General features: G+C 43.1%; 1 protein-coding gene across 2 annotated transcripts in view; it reads left to right on the forward strand.

Moving 5' to 3' along the window:
• The window catches only part of LOC117358747 (neurotensin receptor type 1-like), a 58,542-nt gene extending 35,281 nt beyond the window's left edge, over positions 1-23,261 (forward strand). Inside the window, exons 1-3 of one of the 2 annotated variants that reach the window (XM_033940336.1) lie at positions 6,090-6,947; positions 7,148-8,370; positions 22,054-23,261. In XM_033940336.1, coding sequence (XP_033796227.1) covers positions 7,464-8,370; positions 22,054-22,520 — 1,374 coding nt within the window. In that variant the 5' untranslated portion in view covers positions 6,090-6,947; positions 7,148-7,463 and the 3' untranslated portion in view covers positions 22,521-23,261. Of the gene's footprint in view, positions 1-6,089; positions 6,948-7,147; positions 8,371-22,053 lie in introns of those variants that run through there. The other variant, XM_033940335.1, reaches the window with a different exon arrangement.
• Positions 23,262-24,950: the final 1,689 nt, after the last annotated feature.

Below are 24,950 nucleotides of genomic sequence, written 5' to 3' on the forward strand. Positions count from 1 at the left end.
GCACGGGGGAGGTCAGCGATCACTGGGGCAGTGTGTGGGGGTCTGTACTTTGTGTCTGCAGTGATTATCTGGTCACTTTGGATACCTTTTTGCCACTTAGACCTGGTTTTACATGGCCTAAGTCACAATGTGCAACTTCTGTCCAGGCAGTCTAGTTAAACTTTCGGTTATACTTGCAGTACAACTAAGTCTAGGTTGGCCCATGTCCCGCCCAAATCCCGCCCTCACCATGCCTCCAAAAATGCCCCTTTTAGCTCTGGCCATACAGCAGCACTGAAACCCGTTTCGATTAGATTGTCTAAGTACCAATTTAGGCGGGTTTTTAGACTTAAAAAAAAAAATTATGAGGCCCCTTATTGTTCTTGCATTCTAACAGTGCAGTAAGCTTGCCTTGAACATCATTTGGAAAGATGGGCTTAAAATTCTTTTCTATTGTTTATCTTGTCCCTAGTGTGCTTTACTGCTATACAAATAATTGCTTTTAATTTCAGCCTCATATGCATCTGCACCTTCTTCCTCTTTATCTTTGCTAATTTGTAGGAAATAGGCACCATAAAGAATAATTGCTGTCCTTTAAATATAATTCCTTATGTCTTTGGAGCATAAAAAGTGGGTAGGATAGCTACTCGTATCAAAAAACAGAATTCTCCGTCACATACAAAGTTGGGCTTTCTAACTTGGTGATCTCTAGTTGGGAATGGTTTTTCATTGAATCAGAAAAGGATAAAACTTGTATGAGGGATGTTCAATAACTTATCTACTTGAGTATGAAAGAAAGTAGCAAGCGTGTTGAAACAAGTCTGCCCATGTGGTAACATGTCTCAAGGTTACTCAGTGCGAGTCTAGCATTCCAAGAGACAGGATGTCAGGAGAGTCCTTGTGCAAATCAAGTAAGAAACTCCTAGGCTCCTTTTACAAAGGCGTGCTAGTCGCTACCGCCTCCTCTTGAGCAGGCGATAGTTTTTTGGGTAGGGCACGCTATAGCGTGCGCTAATCCGGTGCGTGCACTAAAACGCTAGGGCACCTTTGTAAAAGGAGCCTCCTTAATTTGGAGCACCATTCAGTGATACAAATTCTCACAAAAGAAGGGAAAAATCAAAAGGAGATCCATGAATGCATCACTGCTGTTTATGGTGAGTCTGCCTCATCATCCTGCATAGTAAAATTCTGGAGCAAGCAGTTTAAGTGGGATAGAGAGTTCATTGAAGATGACCCTCATACTGGACGGCCTGTGGAAGCAACTTCCACAGAAACATGCAAGAAAGTCGAGGATTTAATTTTGTCAGACAGATGAATTAAGGTTTCCCCGAATAGCCGAAGAAATGGGCATTTCAGCAGGTACAGTTTGGAAAATAATTCATGAAAAGTTGGGCATGTCCAAGGTTTAGTGAAAGATGGGTTCCAAGAATGCTGGCACCATGTCAGAAGCTACGAGACTCCAGTGCTGTCAGGAGAACTTAGAGATGCTCCATGAAGACCAAGTGAATTTTTTTTATCATGTGGTGACTGAAGATGAGACTTGGGTCTATCACAGAGATTCTAAGTCCAAAATGGAGTCAATGCAACGGAAGCACAAGTCATTCCCCGCCCCCAAAATGTTCAAGACAGAAATTTCTGCAGGCAAAGTCATGGCAACTGTCTTCTGAGATGATGAAGGACTTTTGCTTCTGCAGTAGAGAATGACACGGTGGCAGTTAGCCGCGGGTAGCCCGCTGAAACGGTGGGGGAGAAAAAGTGCTCACTGCGGGCACGGGGGACAAGGCTATCCACCGCCCCGTGGAGCAGTGAATGGCTTTGTCCCCGCAGTTAAGGGAGGGAAGGTGTGCGGTCACCGATCACGTGTGCCCCCCCTCCCTCCTTCCCTAACTATGGCCAGATCTATCTCCCTCCCCCTTACCTTACCGGTTGCATCAGAGGAGAAGCTTCCGCCCACACACACGCAACTACAGGCACAGGCAGGCAGTATCCGCCGTGAAGGTAAGGGGGAGGGAGGGAGATTCTCGGGCCGCTGAAGGATGATGAGGTGGCGAGAGGGAAGGGTGGATGCTGTGGGGACGGGGCAGTGAAGGGGATGGCGGAGACAGGGCGGTGAAGGGGACAGATTTTTTTTCCCTGTGTTATTCTCTGTTCTGGAGTTCATGCCACACAAGACAACCATAACTGGGGAGAGTTATGCCAACACAATGATTGCTTTGCGGGAGTCAGTCATCGAAAAAAGATGAGGAAAACTCACAGCAGGCGTGCTGCTTTTCCACGACAATGCAAATGTCACAACAATCACAGGCTGCCATCTGAGAATGTGGGTTTCAGCAGCTGAACCTTTCACCCTACAGTCCTGACCTGGCTCCCTCAGAAATCTCTCCGTGATGGTGGTTTTCAAGTGATGAAGATGTCAAGGAAGCTGTGATGTCCTGGTTTGAAGGTCAAACAGAAGAGGTTAAATTCATTGCAGGAAAAGTGGATGAAAGGTATGAAAACTTTTTTCCTTCCTATAGAGGTAGATAAATTATTGAATGCCCCGCAAATTTCTGTGTTTAATTATTTGCCATTCCAAACCTGTGGTTACCTACATTATAATGGACTTTAAGCATTTGAGGGTTTTTGGTTTTTTTTTTACCTAGGACAGTGGAGGGCAAAGTGGCTTGCCCAAAGTTATAAGGAGCACAAGTGGAAGAAATAAGATCTGAGCCCTCATTTCTTTGGTTCTCAGGTCACTGCTCTCAGTGCGCTGTGATTGGCTGGGGCGCTCGACATTGTTGTCATAAGGTGGTGCCATTTTCACCCACATTGCTTAATGGGCACAGAGTAAGCCCACGTAATACTTTTTTTGTGGTATGTCTGGGAGTTTTGTGATTTTGAATTTCCATTTTTTGATTTTGGTTTGTTATAGTTGAACGGATTGCTGATGCTTTGTTTTTTTGGCAGGCACTGTATCAACATTTTTCTCCTTTGGATCCCCTAATGAAGTGGCTAGTGAAATGGGTCCCCATTGGGATCACAGAAGATTAAAGATAAGTACCTCTTTAATATTTCTGCCTTTGATAACTGTTTATGAAGTTCTAGGGGGGGGGGGGGGTTTATGACCTATGATTGCGCTGACCCCAGTTGGATGGTGCAAAAGGAATCTTAGATACCATGGTGAAAGAGTGTCTGAGGTCTTTCCCCCCCCCCTGTTATTAGCTAATGATGTCTGGCAATATCTTTATATAGTCACATACCCCCTCTTCTATGAAACCGCGCTAGCGGTTTTTAGCACAGGGAGCTGCGCTGCTCCTGACACTCATTGAGTTCCTATGAGCGTCGGGAGCAGCGCGGGCCATTCAGTGCGGCTCCTCACGCTAAAAACCGCTAGCGCGGTTTCGTAGAAGAGGGGATAGAGTTAATTTAAATGAATTGATTTCGTTCACTGATTTTGGATCTGTGGATATCTCATTCAGTGAAGCGAGTGCGCTTGTTGTTTTGTTTTGTTTTTTTTGAAGAATTAAGTATACATTTGCTAATGTCACCATTCGTGTGTGGCCATAAAAAAAGAATGATCATGTGAGCACTCGCCGCCGCCCATTTTGGAGGCAGTAAGGCCTGGATTCTGTAAATGACACCTAGATCAAACAGAGCCTACAAAAATGGGGCCGAACCCGTGTCATTCAGGCTTGGGCACCGTTAACAGAATCGCGGCTACTGACGCCTAAGAAAAAACTTCGGTGCTGGTAAAGTAGGCTAGGGTTTTACAGGCCTACATTTCCGGCACCTAACTTTTATGGAGAATCGCTCATAGGGGCACCTAAGGCCGTCTCCGTCTCTAACTGCGCCTACTGTGACCTTAGGTGCGGCTAGACGCCATGCTGTAGGCACAATTTCAATATCTACCCTGGTAGATGCCTCCTGACGTCTACTTTTTTTCTTCAGTTTTTAATTGGTTTTAAATGGCATGATCAATTACTGCACCGATTAAAACCAATTAAAGCAATTAAGTTAGGTGTTGAAAGGCGTGATCGAGGCACCTACTGACACCTAACTTATGGTACCATTTTCAGAATCCGGGTCTAAGAGCTCATGTGCTAATCAGTTAGGACTCAATAATGTATATACTCAAACACACCCACTGTCTGCCCCAGACATGCCACCTCCCAGAAAAATTACAAAATATTGTTTAGCTTGTTGGTAGTTTGTAGAGATCCTAAACTTACCGCAGAATGCTTAAGCACGTCCCACAGTAATCCATTTTAAGCTGCGGAAAGTTCAAGACCCTTTAACCTCCATTTGTTGTCTAGCTGTGTCCAGAAGGGAGCCCAGTAGTGTCTCAGTGCTGAAGTTGGTTTTGAATTCAGACTGTGTAGGGTGGAGTAAATTGTGGTTTTCTAGGTAGTTGGTGAGGAGGTTAGCTACGAGGCTTTCCATTAGCTTGACATATAGTGGAATTGAGGAATTGAGGGTCTGTAGTTGGATGGTTGATCTGTTGCTCCTTTTAAGATTGGGATGACGATGATTTTGGAGAGGTCTTGTGGGAAAAGGCCATCTGTGAGCATGGTTTGTATCCATTGCATGAGGAGTGTGCGGAATTTTAGGCTGGAGGTTTTTAATAGGTATGAGAGCATTGGTTGAGGTCGCAAGCTGCGTAGCTATATTTTTTTATAGAGTTTGTTAAGGTCGCACCATTGTATTGTGGAGAAGTGGGACCAGGTTCTTTCTGCTGCAGTTGATTCTTTTTCTGTGGGGGGCATTGTGATCTCTTCTAGGTGGGTTGGGGTTCCTGCAAAGTTTGTCATGGCAGTTGTAATTTTATTTTTAAAGTATTCAGCTAAAAGGGTGGCTGAAGGGGGAGGGTTGTCGTTTTTGGCTATATCTGAATAGAAACATAGAAACATAGAAATAGACGGCAGATAAGGGCCACGGCCCATCCAGTCTGCCCACCGCAATGACCCCTCCCCACCCAACTCAGTGAATAGATCCCACGTATCTATCCCATTTGGCCTTAAAATCAGGCACGCTGCTGGCCTCAGTGACCTGAAGTGGAAGATTATTCCAGCGGTCAACCACTCTCTCAGTGAAAAAGAATTTCCTGGTGTCACTGTGCAGTTTCCCTCCCCTGATTTTCCACGGGTGCCCCCTGGTTGCCGTGGGACCCATGAGAAGGAAGATATCTTCTTCCACTTCGATGCGACCCGTGAGATACTTGAACGTCTCGATCATGTCTCCCCTCTCTCTGCGTTCCTCGAGTGAGTAGAGCTGTAACTTATCCAGCCTTTCCTCGTAAGGGAGATCCTTGAGACCCGCGATCATCCGGGTTGCCATTCTCTGCACCGACTCTAGTCTCAGCACATCTTTTCGGTAATGCGGCCTCCAAAATTGCACACAGTACTCCAGGTGTGGTCTCACCATGGATCTATACAATGGCATAATGACTTCAGGCTTACGGCTGACGAAACCCCTGCGTATGCAACCTATGATTTGAATGTAACTCACCTTGAGCTACAACTGAAAAAGGTATGAGCTGAATCCTAATAATTATAATAATAATAAATAAATTCTAGAAAGAACTTACATTTATTTGAAGCCTATACTATAAAGGAAAGTCGGTGCCTTTAAAGAATTTTCTTGCTCGTTATTCTGTCTTACCTATCTACATATTTCTTCTTTGCTTGCACCCTGTGCTGTCTACTAAAATGTTTTATCACATATTGTGTCGACATTATAATGTAATCACTTAGAGCTTAATGATGATGTAATTGTCACAATTTGATCATAAAAGAGTACGCTGTTACCAGCTTATACAAGAATTGCTAGTGTTGAACCTTAGGGTCTTCAGAATACCAGATAGGTCAAAAGACTCATACTGACTGGACTCCTCATTAGTCCCTTTGGTTTACTTAATAAATAATAAATTAAAAAGTAATCAATTCATCTGTTCAGTCTTCTTTAGACTTATATTATTCTGTTACTATTAATAGAACAGCTAAATACATTCAAGATCATCAGCCACGTATTTAGCTTTGCTTAACTTTTTATTGTAATTTGAATATTTTTACTGCTGTAATTGTCTAGTGCTTATGCTTGACTTATTCTTGCTGTACTCTGCCTTCAGTGAATTCCTTCAAAAATGGTGATAAATCCTAATAAATAAATAACAAAATAATAACTGGGTATATATGTGTTTAAGCAAGAGCACTTACACCAGCCACAGAGTTGGTATAAATGCTTATACCTAGATGTGGAAGATATGCACAGATATGTACATAACTTATGCTAGTCTATAAGTTACACATGTAAGTGTGCACTCTGCCCAAACTCCCCCCTATCTGTAAAGTATATGCTATTGAATATAGGTGCATACTTACAGAACAGCACATAGCCAGATTATTATTTACATGCATATGTGTTCACATCAGTAGCATAGCAAGGGAGTTTGGTGCCCAGGGCAAAGGTACTTGGCATTGCTGCCCTGTGCATCCCCCAATTGCTGTTCCCTGACATTGTCACACCACACACCCATACCTCATCAAATCATTGACAGTGAGCTGGAATACCTGCTCTTTGCACTGGCTGAGCCCTCCTTCTGATGTCACTTCCTGACCCCGCGAACAGGAAGTGACATCAGAGTAGGGAGAACGCCAGTGCAAACATATGGTAGAACAGTGTGTAGAACAGCTTGTTTCCGCCGGCACAGATTTGAAGGGGGAGAGGGTGGGAGGTCCATGCTCTTCAGAGACCCATCCAATCCCATCCCATCCCATTGTTTGTTTGTTTTTTTTGGGGGGGTAAGAGGAAAGGCTTCAGTGCCCAGGGTAGTTCACTCCCCTGCCTCCTTGCTACACCACTAGTATATGACTAGAATACCAACATTTCCGTGTGTACATGCCACCTAATTTTGGCAGCTTATTACAGAATTACCTCCATGATGTGATGAAGAGGGTATCTTCCTTGAATTGAAGTTGCTAGTCCAAGTGATGGTGAGTCGTATAGTTTATACAGCTCTCTTATGGAGTATAAGCGCCATTGGAAAGGTTTTTAAAATGTAACTAAGAGTCGTATTCTAATGCTTTTGGTTTACTTATTAGGCAATTAAAAATCATCAGCAGCTACAAAACCTAAGATGTCTTTGGAGACAGGATGCTAATATTGGTTTGTTTTTTCTTATATGCAATTAAAGGACCTGCAGGAAGTAGCCCCAGATGCTGAGTTGGTTTGGCAAAGATTACTGGAATTTGGAATAAAGCACAAAAACAGATGAAACATCCAGACTTCTCAATTAATAAGATATGCAAATATTGTGTACTCTTTGACCAGCTCCTGCTGAAACCGGATATTGCTCCCATGGTCGGCATAGTTTTGAACTGGCCTTTCTTTCTTTGCATCTTCTTCAGCAAAGACATGTTTTAAACTAGGCTATAGCCACTCAGTCTTCTGTTCTGAAGAAGCACAGCTAGTTGATCTTGAAAGACTTTACCGCATCATTGAAACCCAAAATGAACAAATCGAGCACTCTTTATTCCAACGAGTGCCTGAAGCACATTGCGCTTGACAATGAATCTACGTGGAATGAAACCATGGCATCAAATGTGACAACGGGAAGCCTCTATCGTCTCTTCATTGGTGCCCAGCGTCAGGAACCTAATTATATTGCTATTCCGGCCACAGTGTTCTACAGCGTACTCTTCATCTTTGGCACCTTAGCCAACGGTCTCAGTATCCTAACCCTGATAAAAAATGGGCGCATGAGAGTAAGCGCAGTCCGCTTCTACCTCTTGAGTTTGGCTCTGGCTGACATCTTGTTGCTGCTCACCATCCCGGTTACTCTCTACCGCTATTTCTGGCAGTACTACCCTTGGTCCCTCACTAACCCGGTCTGCAAGCTGTACTTCATGATACGGCAAGTGTATTGCACTGCCACTAGCTGGACTATCATTGCATTTACAGCTGAAAGATACATTGCTATATGCCATCCCATGTGGTCCTTTACTGGCCTTCGACAATCGCGCATGCCATACTTGTTGGCAGTTATATGGTTGCTGTCTTTCATCACTTCCATACCCATCACCATAGTGTATGGTCAGTCATCTGCGTGCATCCTGGATTATACTGCTATTACTCAGGAGGAAGCAGTCCTCGATTCTACAGTGTGCGAAATGCTGGAACAAAAACCCTACATAATCTACAAAAGCATAGTGCAAACCCGCAGCATATTCTGTTTTGTCATGCCTTTGCTCACCATCATCATCTTCCACATACTCATTTTCCAACATTTGAACCTGAATCACCGTCAGCGGCAGCAAATTGGCCTGAATGGAACATGGGCAGGTCACTTCTCTTCTACTCATATAAGCCAATCACGAAGTCGTCCCCTCTCAGAAAAAAAGGCACAGCAACTCATGGGTAAGCAACATAACATGCTCCTCTATTAGATGGAATACTGTATGTTATAGCTGATAGTGTAAATTATGATAGAAGTTTATTGAAAATAAATTTTCTAGACTGGATAGCCTAATAATAGGATAGCTAATGTATTTTTATTTAGAAACATAGAAAAATGAAAACAGATAATGAACATATGGTAGAAAAATAAATACAGACAAAGAACTCATTAAGCATGATAAAACTTTTAAAATCTGTTCCTCTGAAACCCGAGCAAAAGAACCCCAACATAAATTAAATCAATTCCTAATTCTTCATTGCATATACCATAATTTGGCAATTCCTTTGGAACTTGATTCAAAAAAAGATATCCCAATCTCTACTTTAGACTGAAAAAAAACCCTTGCCATCTTTTCTGCAGTAGGCACAGACTCTTTTGCTATGGAAGTAACAGAATCCAACTTAGCTCTGTAAAAATTTGAAAATAATTTCATTTTTATTTTCTATTTAATTCTCTTTTTTTTTTTAATACTCCTTTTTTGTTTTATACAATTTAATTTTGTACTCTTTAAATTTCCCTTTCCATTCTAAAAAAAAAAAAAAAAAGGCTTTTTCCTTCTTTTTTTGCCATTTCCTCTACAACCTTCTACATGTTCTCTTAAGTTTTCCCAGAACCTCATCAAACCAAGGAGAGATCTTTTTCTTCCCAAGTTTCATCTCTTTAATTGGTGCAATCCTATCTAAAGCATTTACAACCAAGTTATTCCAATCATCTATCATAGTACTAACACTAATGCTTCCTTTCTTCCCTTATAAACTCTCCATTACATTTTGCTTAAATTGATCTCTATCAATTTTCCCATGACTCAACATTTTGGGGTCCTTTTATTAAGGTGCGCTAACCGATTTAGCACTCACTAAATGCTAAGATGCCCATAAGAATATAATGGATGTCTTAGCATTTAGCGTGCACTAAATCAGTTAGCGCACCTTTTTTTCTTCTTTTTTTTTTTTATATATCTTTATTAATTTTTCAGTCTAAACACAGTGCATAAAGGAATACATACAAGTAATTTGAAAAACAGCTCTTACATCCATCAATAAATACATGAGAAACCATTTTCTCCCCCCTCCCACCTACCCTAATTCCAATTTATTCAATAAAACCATACAACAGTACATACATATAATTAATAAACAAATCCTAATATAATATCCCTCTCCTTCCCACCCACCCCCCTTCCCTGGATGTGCAAATCAAACCAGTAATAGGGGAATAAATCGTTTAATTAAAATTAATAAAATTGGTCAATGGACCCCACGTCAGTTTAAACAATTTATTATCCATTTGTTCAGAATTCATTTTCTCATATTTATAACACAAGCATAATGAATGCCACCAAAAAGTGAAATTTAATCTGTCAAAATTCTTCCAATTTTTAGTGACCATTTGCATGGCTACCCCAGTCATTATACCAAGTAATCTGCTTTTATATCTATCTAATGGAGGTGTAGGAGATAACACAGATTACCACTTCATACGACAGTGGAACCGCAGTTTCTTGAATCAAATTAATATGTCCCCATATAGATATCCAAAAGTTGAGTATCAAAGGACAATAGAACAACAAATGATCCAGTGTCCCTATTTCAAGATGACAGTGCCAGCATCTATTAGATTTAGAACTATCTAACTTTTGCAAATGAACAGGGGTCCAGAAAGTTCTGTGTAACAAAAAAAAAAACAGGTTTGTTTCATAGATGCTGTCGCTGTACATCTTATCCTCCAAGTCCAAATCTGTGGCCATTGAGTAGCAGAAATTTGTTGCTTTATCTCAATGCTCCAAATGTCTCTTAGACTAGTTTTAGGTTTTTTATTCAGATATTAATTTATACCATTTGGCTGCCTGATGCCCTAGCAAATCTGTCTGGAAGCATAGGCCCGGCAAACTATACTGATTTTTTTAAGTTGCGCCAATCAGGGAGCCCCTTCTGAATGGCCTGCTTCAACTGCAACCATTTATATGCTTGAGACTTTGTGAAACCAAATGATTGTTGCAGTTGTGAAAAGTCAAGCATTTTCCCATTTGATAACACATCTTCTAAAGTACGTATACCTGCCTGCAGCCATTGCTTCCAGAAGATCTTAGACTCTCCAATTTGAATCTTAGAGTTCAACCATAAGGATTGACATGTGGATAGTTGTACTGATATAGATGTTAAATTATCAATAAATTTTAAAGTTTTCCAGGTGGCAAAAAGAATGCTATTGTCCATATAAATTCTGGGTATCTTGATACTCAATATATGACATAACCATAATGGGATATAATCAAACTAACTGCACTCTATTTGTGTAGCCTTTACTCAACAATCATTCATCAATAGCCATATATCAAACTTGTTTCTTTTTTGAAGCAAGTCATAAAGGATTGTCAACTCGATCCTCAGATGCGCCACTCCACGTTCAATTTAATTTCATAACGCTAATCTTCATGTGCATTGTCTTCAACGGATCCTGTATCATAATAACTTCTATTACTTTATTTATTAGTTTTATATATTGTATAAAACTAATAAATAAAGTTATAGAAGTTATTATGCTCGAGTCGCGGCGCAAAGGTGCATGCTAAGGTGCGTGCCTCTGACTTGCACCTTAGGCGGCATGCCGAACAGCGGCGCTCCGCTAGGCACTTTCAATTTAAAAGTCCCATGTCTGACGTCAGGAGTTGGGTGGACCTGTAGCTTCCACACCCGCTGTTGGAAAGATCTCAGGCAACGCATTGCACCCAATGTCAGCAACACAGCAGGAAACTCATGCCAAGACCGATGGACGTTAACCTGATTCTGTGTGTAGCTAGGCACTTCCGATTTAAAAGTTCCACATTGAAGCTGTTGACTTCTGCAGCGGAAAGGGAATGTTACTATAAATTTCTGGTTTGGCCTTATTTTGCACCTAATAGAGCCCACAAGGCACATATTAGTGCTACAGACAGTTGCCCTATATGTGCGGCTTCCAGGGCCACCTTGGTCCATTTGTTTTGGTCTTGTCCTGACATTCAGGCCTACTGGAAACAACTTTGTTCGTAGATGCAAACTATGTGGACCTGTACCTGGGTGCTTACAGACAAGTTTTTATTTACACTGAAACTTGCGTTGGTCCCTGTTCGACCAGGTGCTGCTGCCTTTGTTCAGAAAGCCATCTTTATGGGACTCAAGACTATTCTTCAATGCTGGTTGTCCCATGCCCCCACGCTGGCGCATTGGCGCATACAGATGATACAATTGGCAGGGTACAAACGCCAGGCCATCATTGATATGGACTCTAAGACTGGCACTTTGTTCCTTCGTTGCTGGTTGCCTTTTTGTTCTACTTTAACCCCCTACTGCCAGAAGCAGACTTTTGAACTGAAACGCTCATCATGATCCAGGACGACTAAGTAGCTGTTCCCAAGGGGGTGAGGGTGGGGGTGGGTGTTAGGTACCACTGTGTTTTTTACCATGTACTTGTATATTGTATATGTTTTGTGAAACTAATAAAAAGATTTAAACATAAAAGTTCCGCATTTGACGTCAAGAGCTGAGCAAAGCTAGCCTCCACACCCGCTGTTGGAAAGAAGATATCAGGCAACGCAGCAGGAAACTCATGCCAAGATGTTAGCCAGTGACAGTCAGAGAGATGTTAACCTGATTCTTATTGCACAGTTTCTGATGTCAAAAGGCGGAGCAAGCTCCAAAACACTTCTCACAAGCACTTCTCCAAAACAGCACAGTTCAGTGGAGTCGGATGACAGCAGTTTACTTGGGAGACCCTTGAGACAGCTCCTAGTGAGCGAAACATGTCGGGTCACACTCCCAGGTTCTTTGGCTGAGATAAATGACAAAGATAAGCTAAGTATTTAAGCACCTTATCTTTATTAATTATTATACTTGAGATATTTATGGATTATTTATTATAAATAATGACACAACGGCACTTTAAAAACATTAGAAGGGACAGCCAATGATGAGGCACCACATAATTCTTCCCGCAGTTACAAGATATACAGCGGTGGAGTGGTGGGGCTGAGGCTTCCTTGCTAAAAGCAAGATAGATTGAGATAATAAAGCAAATATATCCAGCACTGACCACATTCTAATGATGCACTTAGCCAGAGGCAGGACCCAAACCCCAGCACAGATAGCAGGATGGTAAGACAGTTTCAAATGAAACAGCACTGCTTCTCAGGTGTTATCAGCACAGTTTCTGATGTCAAAAGGGTGGAACCTGAGCAAGGGACATTGACGCATTTGTGAAAGCTTCAGGTTTGAAAACAATAATACATGCAAATTGACACCAGCGCAAGGTTTTTAAATTATAACCAAGATTTATTGAATTATTGTTTCTATTTTTCCATTATTAGATCAAAAGAACAGCATAATTGCTTACATTGCGCTCATGGAAGATCATCATCGTGGCCAAAGGCTGGCCTTCTCACAATGGTCTCGTTTTTCTATCTCATTACATTCTATTATATAACTTTTGGTTTAGTGACATCATCAAGTTTGACGACCAATAACATTTCTATGGGTGGTCTTAAAGTTTAGACAAAGAAACATTCCGCCATGTTTAAAAGTTATACAGAGTTTTCAGAAAATTACTTTTGATTTCCGAATTAACATTATAACATTCAAGAGAATCTATAATTATTAACATGGTGCTGAGAAATTCTCAGCCCTAAAGGAAAAAACTCTTCCTAAGCTGACAGGTTCAAATTGCACAGCCTTACACAGAAACCTTACTCTGGAGGAAGGGGGGGCAAATCCCCCTCTCCTCTCCCTGAAGCGTGGGCTTCCAATGCCCCCCTTCTTCCTATTCTTGAGACTGACTCTAATTACTTCCAGATGCTGCCTTAGGATTTTCCTTAGTGTTTCTTCAGGTTTAAAATATATAAAGTATGTTTTTTCAAAACTTATTCCTTTTGTTCAACATAGTCACAGCCATCACTCCAGTCATATTCATTTATACTTTGCTTCATTCACTCTTTGCTTGGCCAAGCTTTTCCATTCAATAAATCATAATTTTCATTCAAAACTACATCCAATTCAGTTTGAGACACGTTATCCTTCTTTACCAGTCTAAAGCAAGCACATCTGGTGTTACGAGGCTGGGAGCGGGAAAAACTCAGAGAGGACAAAGAAGGCAGAAAACTAATCACTGGCACAAGATGGTGTCCAAACAGAGAACCCAAACTGGATTCTATGTAATCATGTAATCATGATTTCCACCATGATTTGGCTCAACAGCAAAGTACATACACAGATATTATTATGCTTTCCCTTATATTAATCCTTAGTGTGTTTTTCTCTGGCCTTAGCTACATTATATTCAAATTTTTATTCACCTGTTTTTCCGTACGCTTCTATTTGGGCGTGGTCCTTAACTAACACAGAATTATCTAACTAGAATTACCCAGAATCATACGAAAAACTGGCGCTTTTTACTGCACTATCATGCTCCTGACATCCATTCCAATATCGTCCCATAAACAGCACGCTGGCCACAAGCCACGAGCCACGACTCAAACCAGCTCCCACTCCTTAGCAAGATGAATGGCTGCATTGAACCAGAGGCAGGACACATCCATGCGCCTCCGCCTGTGAACGTTCCCTTGCATGTACACACCAAGCGAGTTGCACGCTTAAAGTTATAGAATACCAGTTATTACACAACTAGCACTTAGGCTCGTAACTGTGACAGACATGCATGTAAATGTTAGTATTCTATAACTTAAACATGCATATTGGCACCTAACATTAAGTGAGCTGCTATAGAATGAGGGCTAAAGTGCGCAAGAGCTTTCTGTCTTTCTATATGAATAGCAGAGATATTCAGCCACTAGCCATATAGCTATGTGATATAAGTTAAGGCAGAAAAAATGCTGTCCTAACGTCAACTGCGTTGTATGTTTAGCAGCTTTGCAACCACTGTCTGTGTCTAGTTAGCACTACCACCTATCTGGATGGCAACGCTGAATATATAGGAGGTTTTAAATACTGTATTTTATTTATTTATTCAATTTTCTATATCGTTCTCCCAGGAGAGCTTAGAACGGTTTACATGAGTTTATTCAGGTACTCGAGCATTTTTCCCTGTCTGTCCTGGTGGGCTCACAATCTATCTAATGGACCTGGGGCAACAGGGGGATTAAGTGACTTGCCCAGGGTCACAAGGAGCAGTGTGGATTTGAACCCACAACCCCAGAGTGCTGAGGCTGTAGCTTTTAACTGCACTCTCCCCCTTTGTTTAAGTGTTCAACCAATGATATCTGAGTGATGGTCATTGCACATATATGAGTGTGTTAGGTGCCATCGACTCAGGTTCGAATCCTAATGACTTAATGAATTACAGATCCAAAAAGAAGTCAGTTTTGGACTAGTCCAACAAGGCCCTCCAGGGTCATTCCCATAGTTATCCTCAATGTATCCAGCCATCTAGTTGCAGGGCATCCTCTTCGCCTGTTTCCTTCAATCTTCTCAAACATGATGTCTTTCTCCAATGATCTCTCCCTTCTAACGGTGTGGCCAAAATAAGACAGCCATAACTTCATCACGTGGGCTTCAAGTGACAGTCGGTTTAATCTCGCCCAAAATCAATTTATTAGTTCTTCTGGTGGTCCACAGCATGCGTGAAATCCTCCTCCAGCACCAAAGTACAAAAGAATCGATCTTTTTTCTGTCTTAGTTCAGTAATGTCCAACTTTCACATCTAAAATTAACCACTGAGTACATGGACAAGTTTGATCTTCGTTTTGAGTGTTATTTCTTTGCCTTTAAATACTTTGTCAAAAGCCTTTATTGTAGGATGACCAAGTGCCATTCTACGACATATTTCTTCACTATTAGTTGCTTCCTTGTTTACAAAGGAATCCAAGAGATTAAAAATCTTTACAACTTCTATTCTATCACTTTCAAATTTAAATCTTCACCATTTTCCATGTTCGTCTTATTTATGTTTACTGTATTTTTTGCTCCATAAGATGCACTTTTTCCCCCCCAAAAGTGGGGGAAAATAAGGGTGCGTCCTATGAAGCGAATATAAAAAAAAACCCAAAACAACCCCCAGCGGTACCTTTAAATGTTGGAGGTTGGTGGACGGCTGCCGGCTGCTTGTCGGGGCCTACGGTGTACAAACACGCTAATGCCTGAACTGAGCAGTCATTCAGAAGTGGCGCCCGCCCACGCAGCAGCGCGCTTGGGTGGCACTGGCCCCGATGTGCCGGTAATCAGCAGGCAGCAGCCCTGCGAAGCACCAGCGACCGGCCCAATTAGAGAAGTGTCCAGGCCCAGGCATTAACGCGCTTGTGTGATGCGGGCCCCAACAAGCAGCAGGCAGCCATCCACCGATCTCCAGCATTTAAAGGTACCACCGGGGGTAAGGGGGGGTTGCTGGGACAGAATTTTAAAAGTGCTGGGGGCTGGGATTGAATTTAACGGTGCTGGGGGGGGGGGTATGTAAAAATGATGATTGATTGGGGGGGCTGGGACGGAATTTAAAGGTGTCGGGTATATATTAGTATACAATTTGGTTCAGAATGGGTTTTTTTCTTGTTTTCCTTCTCTAAATCTGGGGTGCATCTTATTGTGAGGTGCTTCTTATGGAACGAAAAATACAGTAGTTCTTTTTCCCAGAAGTTGAGGATTTCATTTTCCTTACAGCAGGTCTCTTGCCCCTCATTGTAGCTTTGGCCTTTGAGGCCTACTGTAACTATTCCTGCTAAGTCCATTATAGGCCCAAAGACAGTTTCCTCCAGGGGCATCCATTTAGTATGGTTTGGTTGTATTTCATCTGGCAAGAAATCCATAGGAACAATATCACTCTGACAGGCCACATCTTCTAAACTAAACCTTGGGTTTATATACCGCATCATCTCCACAATCGTAGAGCTCGGCACGGTTTACAGGAGTTGAGAGAGAAAGGAACTCCAATGAAGGTTAAAGGGTATAAAGAAAGGATGTTTGGGGGGCTTACGATGCCAAAGATGGGGTAAGTATTACATTTTTGAAAACAGACAGGTTTTCAGATGTTTGCGGAAGAGTTGGAGAGAGCTCAGGGTCCGGAGGGGGGAGGTAAGGTTGTTCCAGAGCTCAGTGAGTCTGAAGGGGAGGGAGGTCCCTAGTTTTCCTGCGCGGGAAATGCCTTTTAATGAAGGAAAGGATAATTTAAGTTTGTGAGTGGTATTTATTCTTTTTTTTTTTGGGGGGGGGGGGGGAACTTCACTTCTCTTCATCCAGGGAGCATTTTTAGACAGGGATTCCTTCAAATCCGCTGCCATTGTACTGGCATACTGGTGCCTAGATGCAGGGTAATAGTGAACAAACCCCAGGGGTTATCCACTTTTGGAGAACTCCACTGTGGCACTTTTCATCCTCTTCCCACCACCAGGTGTGCATGCCTGCAGTAACTTTTTTAAGCACCCAGTAGAGCAGGGGTGTCCAACCTTTTGGCTTCCCTGGGCTGCACTGGCCGAAAATTTTTTTTCTGAGGCCACACAAACGCGCAAACTCTGCAACAAGACAGAGGAGGGAGCCGGCAAGATGGTAAACACCTGGGGGCAAGAGAGGAAAACACTCCATTGCCCTCGACCGGGGCCACACAAAATACTTCATGGGGCCACATGCAGCCCTTGGGCTGCAGGTTGGACACTCCTGCTGTAGAGGATGCCAAGTCCCCTTCTTTAGGGTCATTCCAGTTACCCATCTTCTGGCTGGCCTCCCTTAGCCCCCCAACAGGGCATCATGAAACTCTTTCTCTGGGGCTCAGGCTTCGTCTTCTTCCATTCGCAGGATGCTGCTTTGCATTGGTTGCTCCCAACCACTCTTTCTCTGAAGCCTCTCCTGGGCTGCCTTTAAATCAGATTCCAAAGCAATAATCTTGATTTCCATTTCTTCTGAAAACTTTTGCTTCTACTTTAGAACATGAAGCTTCTGCGGGGCATCTCAGCAGCCTTATCAGTTGTAGAATCCATGGAGGCAAAAATGACTGGGGATCACCCTTGCTCTAAAGACCCATTAGACCACTAGGAGGTTTAAAGGTGGACCCGTAGTAAGGGGGGGGGCGTGGTCCGCTCTAGGCGCCATCTTGGTAGGGGCACTGGCATATGTCCTCCTCTCCCTCCCCCTGTTCCTTCCCTGACCCCTTTACCCTTTCCCCGTTCCTCTTTAACGTTCATGGCGCGAGCAGCAACCCCAATCTGCTGTTCACACCAGTGTTGGATCTTCCTCTGACGTCACTTCCTGGATCCGCGCGTAGGAACTGACATCTGGCACGAGCAGCAGGTTGGGGTTGTTGCTCATGCCAGGAATGTTAAAGAGGCATGAGGAAGGGATGTGGCACGCATGGCAGTTGGGGGTGGATGGGGGGGGCGAAGAGGGGAGGGGCACCACCATCCCAGGAGCCTCTCACCCTTGCTACACCACTGCCCAGGGAGGGTCTTCAGGTGGTGGGAAGGGAGGGGGCTGGGAGGCAGTAATAGCAGCGAGAGTAGCTAGGTAGGGAGTTCAGTTTCAGCCGAAATCTAACTTCAAATTATGGTTGCTGTTTTGGTCAAAAACTGAGAATCCTGGTTTTGCTTGGCTTTAGGCCCACTATACTTGGCTAGGAATTGTTATTTTAAGAGCTGAGGGCTCCTATCCAGCCCAACCTTCATCTCATCTTTTCTTTATTGAATAGGAACCCTGCTTTGAGAGTAATGTGCTGTAAGCAGACATGAAGGGAAGGTGAAGAGAAGGCAAAATTTGTATTGAGGAAAGCGGGGTAGCAGGGTCTGGATCTTGGGATAGGAGGGAGCCATATACTCAGGGATGGGGTACTAATATGGACCAAATGATTAAGGGAGGATGGAAAACTGGGGAAAGAGGGAACAAGCAGAGACTTGGAGGTTAGGTGATTGATGGGGAGAGAATAGTACCATATAGTGAAGAAAGAGAGCAGAAACTAGAGAGATTGAAACCAATGTGATTAGAAAAATGCCTACACAACAAAAGAAGAAAAAAAAAACCCATTACGCACCATATCACCTATAAAACATTAATGCTGGTCTTCAAAATCAAACTTTCGCGTCTTCCATCTTTCCTCGATAAACTCATCATCCCTTTCTGCTCTTCCAGGACTCTCAGATCGGCTGATCAGAATCTACTAACCATACCTTCCATTAAAGAATTCTATTACACTAGGAAAACTAATTTTTCCGTTGTAGCTCCTACTTTATGGAACGCCATGCCACTTCAACTCCGTCTTGAAAATTTTCTAGACAAATTCAGGATTAAACTAAAAATGTTTTTATTCAAAGACGCATACCATAGCACAGTGTTTTTCAACCGCTGTTCTGCGGCACACTAGTGTGCCGCGAGATGTTGCCAGGTGTGCCGTACGGTCAGGGCCGCCATCAGGGCAGTACCACCAGTCCTGCATTCAGGGGCCCAGAGCTGACAGGGGGCCCGGGCTCCCCCAGGGTCCTAGGCCACAGTCTAGGGAGAGGGGCGGTCTGCCCCACGTGGACAGGAGAGAGCTGGACGGGGGACCCGCGGAGTTCAATACATCTCGAGCCGCGAGGCTCGTCTTCTGTTCCTGCCTGCCCTGCAGCTAACATATAGCCGATCGCTAGCGTTCCCCGATGTCAGCGCTGACGTCGGAGGGAGGGCTTAAGCAAAGCCTGCCCTCCGACGTCAGCGCTGACGTCGGAGAATACTTCCGTTCGGCTATTTGTGCGCGGCAGGGCAGGCAGGAAGCAGAAGACAAGCCTCGCGGCTTGAGCTTCGTTTTGCTGAGAAAGTTGCAAAGATGGGCTGGGAGGCAAACACGGAACACAAAAGGGGGGAGGGAGTGCATTTTGGACACAAGGCATGAACTTGGGAGAGAGGAAGGGAGGGAAAGAGATGCTGAGGTGGGAGAGGGAATGGGTTTTTGGACACAGAAGGCATGGACTTGGGAGAGAGGAAGGGAGGGAAAGAGATGCTGAGGTGGGGGAGGAAATGCGTTTTTGGACACAGAAGAAATGGACTTGGGAGAGAGGAAGGGAGGGAAAGAGATGCTGAGGTTGGGGAGGGAATGAGTGTTTGGACACAGAAGGCATGGACTTTGGAGAGAGGAAGGGAGGGAAAGAGATGGTTGTGTACATGGGGAATAGAAGAAAGGAGAATTTTTGGTCATAGGGAGGGAGTGAGGTACAGATAGTGGCATACCAGGGTGGGGGAGCGGTCTGCCCCACCCCGGGTTTACGTCCCAAGGGGGTGCACAGCTGGCCACCCTCCAGTGTTGTCCCTAGGCCGGCAAACTGCGGCTCTTTAGCCATTTGAGTGCCACCGCCGCCATCGGGAACAGGCCGGCGCCAAGTTCTCCCTGCTTTTCCCTGTGGGGCCGGCCAACTCTCGCCACTCGCGTCAATTCTGACGTCGGAGAGGACGTTCTGGGCCAGCCAATCGCTGCCTGGCTGGCCTAGAACGTCCTCTCCGACGTTAGAATTGACGACGGGTGGCGAGAGTTGGTCGGCCCCGCGGGGAAGAGAAGCAGGGAGAACTTGGCGCCGGCCTGTTCCCGATGGCGGCGGTGGCACTCAAGTGAATTACTTTATATATAGTCAATATAGGCACAGAGTTAAATTTTTTAACATTTTCTAATGGTGGTGTGCCTCGTGATGTTTTTCATGAAACAAGTGTGCCTTTGCCCAAAAAAGGTTGAAAAACACTGCCATAGCATTTAAATATTTCTTCTCCAACAGCCAGCAAATTAAACACAAACCGCATTTAAGAAGCGATCCCCTCCCCTGATGTTATACCCTTCCCCTATAAGAACATAAGAAATGCTTCTGCTGGGTCAGACCCAAGGTCCATTGTGCCCAGCAGTCCACTCACGCGGTGGCCCAACAGGTCCAGGACCTGTGCAATAATCTTCTATCTATATCTTTCCTTCTTTTTTTAAATTGTTTTCTTTTTACCGATGTATTTATCAATTTTCCTTTTCCCCCACATTCTCAAGCTGTACTTGTAATTTGTCCAATTAATGTTTACACTTCTCCTCCCCCCCCCCCCTTTTTAAAAAATAATAATTTACTTTTAACCTTTCATTTTTAACAATGTAAACCGGCCAGGTGCCCGTCGATGGTCGTTATATTAAAACTTAATAAACTTGAAACTTGAGTTGAAGTTTAGTAATTGGAAAATGTCAGCATTGGGAAATGCAGATAAGATCTCTGATATTTATAATATGCTCAGTGTGTCTCCAGTGTTGCACTGCATGCTGCAGAGTTTGTTGTCTTGGGGTTTCCAATTCCGTTATATCAAAATGGAAAATCATTGAGTAACAAAAAATTGAGACTTTTTTGTTTGTCCAGATTCTTGGATAAATGATGTGTTAGAGATTTGTATAAATATAAAGCAGTGATGATTTGCCATCAATTTCTGTATGGAAATATCCCAGAACTACTTAAAAGTAATATTCTCAGTTATACACCAACAAGATCTTTGCGTTATGATAATTTAGCATTACTGAAGACGCCCGTGAACCCAAGACTCATTGAAGAGTTAAGCTATGGAACTCCCTGGTGGATCAGATACGAAATTGCTGTGAAAAGGGTAGGTTTAGAAAATTATTAAAGATGCAGCTATTTGTAGATGCCTTTTTTCTTAAGATATTTTCACTAAGATTGATGAATTATCTATGATCTCTACTAACTTCACCATGGTCATTTCCTGAGGATTGGATGTATATTCATTTTATTACATGTGTATTTTATTATGTATTTGTTTCTATTTTGTCCTTAATATTGTATATGTAAATTATGTAATCCATTTAGTTTTAAACGATATATAAATTTTTTAAATAAATATTACTATTCCTTGTATTTATGATAAATATGATTTGGGTTAGTTTTGCTAATGGGGGAAGACAGTAAAAGGCAGCAAACATAACAGAATGATGGGTTAGCAGCGGGACAGGAGCGCGGAAAGCTCGCTCCTGCCCACTACACCTCTAGACCACCAGGGATTCCAGCAGCAGAGGTACGAAGGATAGGGCAGGGAGGGGGGGACAGGGTGCAGAGCCTGGGAGAGAGGGAGGGAAGGGGGCTGAGTGCAGTGCCTGGTAGGGAGGGGACTGGGTGCAGAGCCTGACAGGGAAGGGGCTGGGTGCAGATCCTGGCAGGGTAGGGCACTTGAATATTAAGCCACCCAATTTTTATTCGAGTCAACCATTTTCACCCCTTCTTGGGGGAAAAATGGAGGACTCAACTTATATTCGGATTAACTTATATTCGATTATATATGGTAAGCGATAAATCTATAATTACTTCTAAGTATTTGAAAGAATGAACCACACCAAACCACCACAGGAGCACCAAACAAAGATGGAATCAACAATGGAGGATCAGAATAACCAAAAATCCAGCACACAGTGGTTTGTCTGGATTGAGGACAAGTTGATGAGAATGCATCAAGCCTGCTACTGCGTCTTCTATTTTTCTATGATAATAATGACAGTTGGGTACCAGATGGGTAAAACCTGCTTAATATATTTGGTTTCCACCTTGCTCTCACATAAATACATGTAAATTAGTATTGATTTTGGAAGAATGATGGCCGCTAGTGACTTATCCTTGCTGAATTTTTTTGAATTTATTTAAACATTATGGTTTAAGGAGATGAACAGCTTTGGTTTTTTCTTTTCAGGTGCTGTGGTGGTGGCATTTTTCCTTTGCAATTTTCCAGACACTGCATCATCACTCATGCAAATTTATATTGATAATTGGAATACACATGTCTACAAGGTGTACACCTGTTTAAAGACTTATCTCTCTCTGCCACTTTGGTACCTTAACAGTGCGCTGGACCCAATCCTGTTTTGCATTTCCTCGACTTCCTTCCGCAGTGCATGCTGGGAAAACATGACTCCACTTTTTCCTTGGATTGGCAAGTCTCTCAGTGGGGTTGGCAACACATTTCAGGTGTCCTGTGTAAAATCAGGGGGGTCATCCCTAGTATCAGCCCCAAGTACTCGGTCTACATGGACACTGAATTCTAATGAAGGGGAGCACAAAGAATGTGTTGGATACGCACGGGCCAGTGATCCCCAACTCCTGTCTCTAAGGCATTTGACCCTACTGGAAACTATAGAGCACAACTGCTCTATGCCCTAAAGAATCTGTCTTGTAAGAGTTGTAATTGAGAATGTATTTTGTGCTATGCAAAATCTCTGCATGCTAAAGTGCAGTACTAAAGAAGCACGTAGTCTGCAGTGGGGGGTAATTTACACTATGACATCTGTGTTGTGCTGGTCCAATAAAAGTTGTGGTCTACTATATGTCATTGCCAATAGCCAAATATCTTGCTTATTTTGAGGCCTATTTACTAAATTAAAATTATATGCATTAAATGCCAAATTTAGAGCCCTTTTACTAAAGCTTAGTGTGTGCTAATGGACATTAGCATGCACTAAGGTCCTGATTTTGTAAGTAGTGCCTACTGTGGCAGGTGCCAACAAAACGGGCGGCTGCCATATTTCAATCACTAACGGGCACCACTTCCAGAATCATGGCTCCCAAGGACCTTAGGTGCCAGAAATGTAGGCCAGGGTTTTACAGTCCTACATTTTCAATGCCTAGGGACCTTGCTGAATCATGGTTAGCATTGCCTAGTGACAAAGAATCCCGTAAACATGCTGATTTATGGTCTTTGATGTCACTAGGCTATGCTAATCACCGGTTCTGGAGGCCGCCTAGCAACAATTAATTTTTTTATTAGGTTTTACTTGGTTTTTAATAGTGTGATGTGGTTTGGTTGGTGAATGTCCCAGTCCTGTCCGGCCCTTCGCTCAGCTAGCTCCCTCTTCCTGTGCCACCTACCTGAAGCTGAAGGCTGAGGTTTTGTCCTTCTCAGCTGATCTGGACACCCTCATGTGTTCTCACTCTGCTGGTGCATAGGTCCCCATGGACCTTCCTGCCACCAGTCACTTTTGCTCTACCAATGCACAGCTCCCTGCACCCCCTGTCAGAATAAGTCTTGAGGGCTTACCAGGAGTTAGGCTCACACCAGCATTCCTCCTCCTGAGGACTGCCCTTAAGTCCCAGTTTCCCAGGACTTTCTCAATGTGCTATTTTCTCTGGAGAGTCTTGAATAGTGTCTATCACCTTCTTTAGTGTGAGTGAATTTCAGTTCAGTCCAAGACTCTTTAGAACCCTCTAACCTGAAAGAGGGGATTTTCCCCATTTGTGAGGGTCTCTTACATGGCTTCTGAGTCCTTTTTCTCTGCACCTAAGCATTACATTACATTACATTACATTAGAGATTTCTATTCTGCCTGTGCCTTGCGGTTCTAAGCGGATTACAAAATTGGGTGAAAACTGGACATTTCCAGGGAGTTTACATATCAGATATATAACATATACATAACAATTTTACATAACAATAGCAATACATACAAATTAGGAAGATTATTACATAATGTTGAGGGACGGAATATTCTGGTTACAGAAGGAGGTTGTTTACATAGTGATAAGGGAAGCAATATTCTGATCCCGGGTGGAGGTTGTATTTTTAGGTTTCTGAGTATGATTTTGGGGAAGGTTTGAAGAATTTGGCTAGGGGATACTATAGCCAAATTCTTCAAACCTTCCCCAAAATCATACTCAGAAACCTAAAAATACACATATGCAAATTAGGTTCTTCTAATGCAAATTAGCTCACACTCTCCTTCTGGGATTTCTTTTATCAGCAATCACCCAAACTGGAAGGATAGGGGATATCTGGGACCTGCCACCGCCTTCTTACTCTATCCACAGCAGGACTGCAGTTCCCCCAGTTATATCTCCCCTCCCAGGGGTTGCTCCAAAAGGGGACAAGGAGCCCTTGGTTCCCGAGACAGGATGTACACCTCATCGCACATGACCAATTATCACACCATTTAGAATCAATTAAAACCCTTAAGTTAGTCACTGGTAGGCACAATCTAGGCACCTGCTGATGACTAACTTTTGGCAGCTTTTTGAGCATCCGAGCCTGAGTGCCACTTGGTCCATAGGTGCAAAATAGGTCACACAGCCTTTAATGTGTACCAATGTCCATTACAGGGGCATAATCATAAATGTCAAAGAAAACCAAACCCCCATCTAAGTCAGCACTTGGGATGTTTTGCTTTCTGAACATCTAGTGGGACTTCTAAGCTGCTGTGAGTTTAGCATTTTCATAGGTGTTGGGAGGCATGTTATGGGCGGGTTTGGGGTGGGCTTTGGGTATGCCTAACTTGGATGTTTGTAGGCCATAATGGAACCTTTGCTGAGACATCTACAAAAACTTATCAAAATGGAAGATGAAACAGTACAATCTCCTTCTCATTCCCATAACCAATACCCATCCTAATATTGCCAAAAAAATCTCAAACAATATAGATAAAATTCAAACCTGGGCAACGAACAACAAGCTGAAATAAAGCCATTGGTTTCCGCAACGCACAACAGAATGTCATACCTAGCCTCACTCTTCCATCAGGTATTACTCTCATAATGGAAAAATCCACCAAGGTACTAGGCTACATCTTAGACAACACTCTCACAATGGAACCACAAATATCT

The sequence above is a fragment of the Geotrypetes seraphini genome, chromosome 4 (genome assembly GCF_902459505.1).
Source record: "Geotrypetes seraphini chromosome 4, aGeoSer1.1, whole genome shotgun sequence".
Taxonomy (NCBI): domain Eukaryota; kingdom Metazoa; phylum Chordata; class Amphibia; order Gymnophiona; family Dermophiidae; genus Geotrypetes; species Geotrypetes seraphini.